At 29.3% G+C, this 8,240-nt stretch overlaps 1 protein-coding gene and 1 pseudogene across 1 annotated transcript; one reads left to right on the forward strand and one right to left on the reverse strand.

The window, feature by feature from the left end:
- Positions 1-347: 347 nt before the first annotated feature.
- LOC115881823 (Bardet-Biedl syndrome 4 protein homolog) lies at positions 348-2,511 on the reverse strand (the record flags this gene model as incomplete). The annotated part of the gene is made up of 6 exons (XM_030899492.1): positions 2,337-2,511; positions 2,106-2,278; positions 1,936-2,048; positions 1,781-1,875; positions 1,502-1,664; positions 348-519 (listed from the first exon to the last, which is right to left on the reverse strand). Coding segments are annotated over exons 1-6 (864 nt in total), but the record flags the coding sequence as incomplete, so codon positions are not given.
- LOC115881814 lies at positions 2,499-6,924 on the forward strand (annotated as a pseudogene).
- The last annotated feature ends 1,316 nt before the right edge of the window (positions 6,925-8,240 follow it).

The following is an 8,240-nucleotide window of genomic DNA, read 5'->3' on the forward strand; positions in this document are numbered from 1 at the left end:
AGTTTTGAGTCAATATTTTTTAATTCTCTTTCGTGTCGATTGCTGATTGAATTGGAACCAGTAATGGCTCAAAACGAAATAAGTAAATTACCAACAGATATTCAGGCTGAGGCGACAAACGCCATATCCAAACTACTTCAAAGGAATACAACAATTTTCAAAAATGGAAGCAATTAAAAAACGTGCGAGAAGAAATAAAGTTTTTAACCTATCCTCGCTGTTAAAGTATCATTTAATCTACCCTTGCGGTTGAAGTACCTACTATTTTATCCACTATTTTTAATAGATATAAAGTAATTTTAACAGTTGCTATGGAAAAAAAAACAAATAAGTTGCCATATTTGTACTAAATAATATTTATTTACCATGGTAATACATCCAATACCCAATAGAGCTTTAGAGTGAGAGGGCTCTAAAGCTAAAGCTTGGCTCAATCGCTCAAAGGCATATTGAGACTGGCCAGCCTTTAGATAGAGCAATCCGGATTCTGTTAGCATGTTTACGCTATCCGGGCAACATCTGAAATTGAAAGATCAATGCTGGTTTAGTTTTTTTTATATACAGGGTGTGTCGGGCATCTGTAGCTCAGAGAAAAAAACGTGGGAATGTTTAACTGCAAACCTAAAGTATGTACTAGGATGTATTTCAGTAAAATATTTTAACTTCTATAGGATGGCTCAAAAAGGTGTGAGTGGATCGAGATGGTTTTTTTAAAGAAACACCCTATATATTATTGCATTTTTTGCTTCCTTTCAGATCACTTTACATAATCCTGAGAGAAGATATGAGTAAGTATATTTTGATAGTTTCAGAGATATTGATAAATAAATATAAAATATATTTATTTTATATTTCATATTATAGCATGCTCCACAGTAAATTTTTATCAAAGCCTCCCAACGATTTTTCTCTCGTATATTACCGTTGAATGAGTCATATGAAATAATACTGGGTGTCCCTGCGAAACCATTAAAAATTATAAATATTAAAAATACAAGAAACTGTCCTGAAATCAAAACTATATTAGGTATTTATTTTAGATGGCATGTACATAGCTTTGTTATATATATGGTAATCGCAAATCATACAGGATGTTCAAAATTCTACGCCAAACTTTATAAAATATAAAATAATTTTTCTTTATTTTTTTTATACCCTGTATATTATTTTTCAATAGATGGATAATTAAAAAATGAACATTTTTTATATTTAGAGTATTTCAAAATTTTTGACGGTTTTGCAAATATTCGAGGTTTTATATTTCATATGGCATTTTCCACAAAAATTCAAAACTTTTAATGGTTTAGCAGATATTCGAGATATTTTTACACATGAATTTTTCAACAGAAAATTTTTAATTATTTTTTTTTTGTATGTATAAAAAATTGTGTGACAGCAAATCGTCTAGATATTCTGTTCCTACCTATATATTCTCTTTTTTTATATTTAAGTATTATCCCCTAAAACTGTGACCATTAAAGTAAAAAAACAAAGTGCTTACTCAGTTGCAGCATTAGATACAGCGATGGCTGACTTCAAGTCACGCTCTGATACTAAAATTTTCATCAATAAACCGTAAGATTCTTCCTGTTTTCCCATTTTGACTGATTTATGGGCGTACTCTTTTGCTTTTTCTATATTTCCAAGTTTCAGATAACATTGGGCTATAAAAACAGACCATGTTACATCAAAAATGCTTACATTGTTATTGATACTATTACGAATCATCTTATTACTTTCTTTGCCTTTCTTTAATTTATATTAGTTTAAACTAATTTACCTATAAAATAACACAACTTCCAATCAGGATTTTTCAATAAAGACTCAGCTTCAAGATATGCGTTTAAAGCAAGTCTAAATCTGCGCATATCATAGCTTAAAAAAATCGAATTTTATTTATTCCATTGTTAATTATTGCAATAAAGCACAACTTACAGACATTTTGCCATTTCCCTCAATATTATAGCGTTATCTGGGTTCAATTTCAAACATTTTTGAAATATTTCAAGAGCTTCCTGTATATGTCCTTCCTCTTTTAATATTGATCCCTAAAAAATACATTTTTTATCGGATTTTTAGTATAGTTCCACTATTTATGGTAGTACCTGTTTAAAAAAGGCATATTCATTTTTTCCATCGCTTCTGGCCAACTCTAAATTAATTATTTTCTTGCAAAAATCAATTTCACCTCGAATATGTTGCAAGTGCATCAGCCAATTCAGTTTTTCCATCGGAGGTGGCTCTGAACAATCCAATATATTATCTTTAGCAGGTTTGTCTGTTAATTTGTAATACTTTAATTAAAATGACAATTCGTTTACTAACTACATTTATACCCATGCGATTAGCTGAAGGTAGTCCTTTTCCATTTAATAACATACTTTTTAGAATTAGAAAAAATATATTTGTGCAAGTTTTCAAAAGTTTGTATTCAAATTTTTGGTTTCTAAGCAACCAACAATACACATAACGAAAAGTAGACATAATAAATCATTTCGAGTAGTTCCAAAGTCCGCCTGTCAAAAACCGGAATTTATAGGTTAAATATTTTTGCTCCTAGCCAGCGTAAACTTTTTTGTGTTTACGTTTTTTTAGCCAGGATGGGCACGTAGATTACTAATGATGCTTTATATTTGGCTTCATTAATCCTTATCAAACGTTATTTATGATTTAGCCGCCCACACAAGCTCCGATATATAATGATGTCGAACATCTATATTTAAATGGATTCGCTTAATGTGTTAACTAAGAAACAGAAGATTATTTTAGGCTTGATAGTCTTGATTTTAGTTAATATTATTTGGGTATCCTCTTCGGAACTTAGTTCGGTATGTAAAATGTCTTAATTCAAAGTTCTTTAGTTCTTAGAGATAAATTCTGTTTGTTTTATTAGTATATGTACAAACATGAAACCTTCCAAAAGCCTTTTTTCTGTACTTACTTCAAAACATCCATGTTTGCGATCTACCTGTTTGGTTTCGCGTTATGGCCTCCTTGGAAAGATATTTACTGTCCCGGACCAAATGACTATATATTCCTGGAAACAAACGTTGAAGACGACATCAATCTGGAGGAGTCCGCAGAAACTAAACTCAGCAACCCTGTTTTCATACCTGTGAAAGCTTCTGATAGGGATTACATGGATAGGAGTTCTGAAACTGAGAGTGACGATTCTTCACTGAGATCTGTTAGATTTAATAAGATGGCGGAGGTTAGACATCTCTCTGAATCCGAAGCAAGAGACGCTTTGTTAGCAAGATTATCTTACCAAGCTTCCTTGCGTGCTTCGGATAGTATTAAAAAAGCTTCTCTGAAAATGCCACTTTGTGATATTATAAAAGTATCATTTATATTTTGTTTTTTGGTGAGTAAATTAGGTTTTAGTGACCCAGTGTCCCAAAAAACGTCCTTATAAGGTTTTATGTTCCTTTTTTTTTCTCAAAACTCTGGGTCACCCTGTAGTATGTATTTATTTACATTATTATTTAAGTTATATGTACTTTTTTAGGTAGTCTTGGCCAGTTATACTTATCAAGTAGCTTTAATTAAAGGTGGGAATGCATGTTTAAGTGTATTTTTTTCTAACTTCTCGACTATATTCACATTGTTTTATCTGGAGTATATCCTTCCAGCCACATTGATAGATTTACAGTTTCCAAGTTTGTTGCAGTTGTATTGAGCGTTATTAGTATAGTATGTATTTTATTATTTTCTTGTCAGAATATGTCTTTTTAATAGTTCTGACAATTCTAGATAATTATTAATGTTCATAACATCAAATTAGACGCACAAGGAACTGTTGGAGCTGCATTATCTGTCTTAAGCGCATTTCTTTACGCCAGTTATTTGGTGTTCCTTAAAAGAGTTATAAAGGATAAGGAAGAAAAAATGGATGTACCTCTATTTTTAGGTATATATTTTTTTGAACTTTTATTTACTATAGAAAAATCAATAAATGACTACTAACATAAAATCTTTTTACTGCATACTGTCTTTTTTAACCAAGATATAAGATTATAAGAAAACAGAAACAGTGCATTATTTCTAATAATATTATAATTGTAGGTTTTGTAGGATTATTTAATTTACTCTTCTTGGCCAGTACTCTTTGTTCTACATATTTCCAATATAGAAACATTGTGAACTACCAGACAAAGAACAACTAAGTTTACTGATTCTCAGCACTTTTATAGAATCTTTCATTCCAGAAGCTTTATGGCTATGGTAAGCATGTTTCTGTATTATTTTCAATTTTCTATTCTGTCATTTTTTAATATTTTAGAGTCGATTTTTAACGTCATCTCTAGTGGCCATAATGGCGAAATGTATGATTATACCCTTGATAATGATCGTTGATATTTTGTTTGGGGACATTGCTTTTACTTATTCTTTCTTTTTGGGTTTCGTTCCCATGATAATTGCTTTTTTTATGGTGGTTGTTTATTTGTATTTTGACAATTGGGATCCTATATTTGGTGTTTTACATATGGCATATGCGAAGTTGTGTCGCAAAACGGCCATATTACAGTAAGTATCATGATGAATGTTCAAATATACAGGGTGGCGCGAAGATGTAGAAACAAAATATTTTATGGCTATATGTGGGGAGGCAATGTGCACAATTTAAAATTATTTTGAAATATACAGGGTGTTTCAGAACTGAGATACATTACAAAGTTATATTTTTTCTTATGGAACACCCTGTATTTTATTTCATTTTTAGGTTCTTAGACCCAAAAAAAGGCATTTATTATAAGGGTTTAATATGTTTAAAATCTTTGGTTTTTGAGATATTTAAAGATATTTAAATTTGCATGCTACAATAAAATAGATTATTAACACCCTGCACATTACGTTTCAGAATTAATTCTTGTGCTGTGTTTAAAGGTAGAGAAATAAACTTTACTGAAAAATGTTGTTACTTCTTTAAATTTATACAGGGGTACCAAAAATTGCTGATCTATTTTAAAGATTTATTTTACATAAAAACTTCGTTATTTCAAATGCAATACCCTGTATTTTTTTAAATAAATCAAAGCAGATTCAAATGCTCTTTCAAACTATATTAGGGTTTTCTATACCTATCTCGCTCAGATTTTAAGTAAAAAAACGATTTTTCAATAAAATGGAAATCAAGATGGCTGGTTATGGGTATTTTCTAGTGACAGTTAGTAACTATTTTCAAAATCGACATTAGTTTATGAACATTATTATTTAGATTTATACCAGTTTACTTAAATTTACCCACAATAGTTTAATAAGTAAGTATTCATTATTTTATCAAGAAAAATAAAGCAGTCTCTGCTGGCGGAACGAATGAAATTGTTACTGGTGATTTTATTTTGTGAGGAAAATTGCTTCTTGTCCTCAAGGACTGATGCTTAAAGATATCCAAATATGAATCTTCCTGATAAGCATTCCTTTGGAAATCGACTTGTCCTATTTGGCAGAGTTGGTAAGTAGTGTGGTTTATAAAAAACTTATTAGGCAGAAACCTGTCGTTGAAAGTGAAGGAAATTAATTTGCCGTAAATGGCTCTTTTATAGAAAATCCATATATCTACAAGTCAACGTAAAATAACTCAAAAAACTACATGTTCGTTTTTCTTGATAGAATAATAAATACATATTTAATAAATATTATTTATTAAACTATTGTAGATAAATTAAATAAAAGTAAACTGGTATAAATTTAAATAAAGTCCATAAACTAATTTCGATTTTGAAAATAACTACTGTCACTAGAAACTTGCCACAAGGACACTAGACATCTTGTTTGCCATTTTATTGAAAAATTGCTCTTTATTCAAAATCTGGGCTAGATAGATATAGGAAACCCTAATATAATTTGAAAGAACATTTGAATCTGCTTCGATTTATTTTAAAAAATACAGGGTGTTGTATTTTTTATATCCTAGGGTAGCAATTTTTGATACCCCTGTATACATTAAACGAAGCAATTAAATTTTTCAGTAAAGTTTATTTCTTTGGCTTAAACGTCACCACAAGAATTAATTATGAAAAGCAATGTACAGGGTGTTGACAATCTTTTTTATTATAGCATAGATAAATATTTAAATATCTTAAAAACCAAAGCTTGTAAACATATCTAACCCTTATAATAAATGCCTTATTTTGTGTCCAAGGATGCAATTTTGAATAAAATACCGGGTGTTCCATAAGAAAAAATATAACTTTGGTGTGGATCTTAGTTCTGACATACCCTGTACATTTCAAAATAATTTTAAATAATGCACATTGCCCTCTCACATATACTCATAAAATATTTTGTTTCTAAATCTTTTAGTTTTCGTATAATCAACCGAGGCGAATGAGGTGCGCCACCCTGTATATGGATGACAATTTTGTTGCATGACTTTTGTCAATTTTTTTTATTACTAAACAATATGCTGAAGAAATTCCACTTTAACTTTTTTCAATAACTAATATTTTTCGCCATTTGTACTTGAACTTTTTGGGACACCCTATACATAAAAAGCTTACCGACCAAACCTTATATTTCAGTTCTAGACGAAAGGAAACAAGTTCTGAACAATTAGAAGCCTTAATCGGTGTGGACAGTAACATAGAGTAAGACAAAAAAAAGTATTAGCAAATTAAGACTAGTCAAGAAACATGAATGTGATCTAAAATTTTTTTAAAAAATTTGGTAGGCCCTAAGATTTTTTTTATAAATGTTTCATTCCTTTTAAATCATCTTCAATAAATCCAAAGATTTTATTTTATTCTATTTAGTTTTAAATAATTAATTATATTATTCTAAATAAAGCTTGCATTTAAATTGCTTAATTGTAAAAAATCTGAAGAATTGAATCTTGCCACTGGAATATTTATACAATCTTTTTAATTATATTTAATTCGATTAAGGTAAGTGTATTTATTGTTATGAAGAGAACAGATGTTTATACTTATTAATGTCTACAAGAAATGACAATCTTCATTAAATAATCGTTATATTGGAATAAAGAATATAATTTAACCATTTTAAAAAACTGTTTCATTACATATCCAAGCACTAGCAACTATAGTCTGTCCAATGGGAGAATCCCTGTCAGTGACAGCAGTGTCTGAAATAAAATTTTGTGAGCATATGTAGATTAATCTAGAGCATTTTTTAAAAATATAGAGTTCTACCGGTTCTACCAAAAAGTTACACATGTGCGGATTATAAGAGAAAAATAAAGGTGAGTTTCATTACAGAAGCACAATATGACTAAAATGTAAGGTTTTTGATATATTCAACGTTTGCTTAAAATAAAGAACAAATTTTAAGTTTCAATAAAAGCTATCTAAATTGTAATTTACCCAGTATAGCTTAATATATAGTTAAAATAACCATTTCACTTTAAATCAAATTAAAACTTGATCCGAAAAAATATACAAGGTGAGACAAAATTAATATTGATATGATTTACTATCAATAGATCTTTAATATTTCATAAAATCTAGGTGGCTGTGATGCCTGACGTTAGTTTGACATAGCTGTCAAATTAGTTCAACTATAACAACTAGTTATCATTTTGTGTCGGTTAAAACGGAAAAAATTCTCAGAAATTTGCCGAAAATGGAAACATGTCCTACATCAAAGAAAATTGATAGAATTCTATTAATTGATGATTGCAGTGTTCTTTCACCTATTAATAGAATTCTTAAATGTTCCTGAGCTATCTAGTCTAGAGTTTTTATGGGGATATATTTGATGAAGGTACCTACGGTTTGATTCCAAATTCCAATCTACACCTGAAATTTGCACTCAAAAGGACAAGGAATATAATCAAACACAACGTTATATAAAACGGTATATTTGTCGCTCTGAAATCTAGAATTAACATGTGCTCTATGTCAAGTATATATAGCGGTAATAATACATTATGTAACAATACATTCAATATTCGTTTAATCACTTATTTTTTCTTTATAATAATGTGCAATTAAAGAACTGCCTTATTGTTTACTTTTATACGTTCCCTTTCACACAATTATCTCCGCTAAATAAAAAAATCAAAAACATATCAAAACATTTAATATAATAATTTTAAACCTAAATGACACAAAATAAATAAAACATTGTACAACTAAGTCGTATAAAAAAATCTATAATTATTAATAACATACGGGAGTTTCAGAACATCCTGTAAATATAAACTTATATACTATATAATACACTAGTAGTAGTCTATCTACTACTTTATTTATCCTGTATCTATCATAGACATAAAA

Source organism: Sitophilus oryzae, unplaced genomic scaffold (assembly GCF_002938485.1).
Source record: "Sitophilus oryzae breed Bouriz unplaced genomic scaffold, Soryzae_2.0 scaffold_1742_pilon_pilon, whole genome shotgun sequence".
NCBI lineage: Eukaryota > Metazoa > Arthropoda > Insecta > Coleoptera > Curculionidae > Sitophilus > Sitophilus oryzae.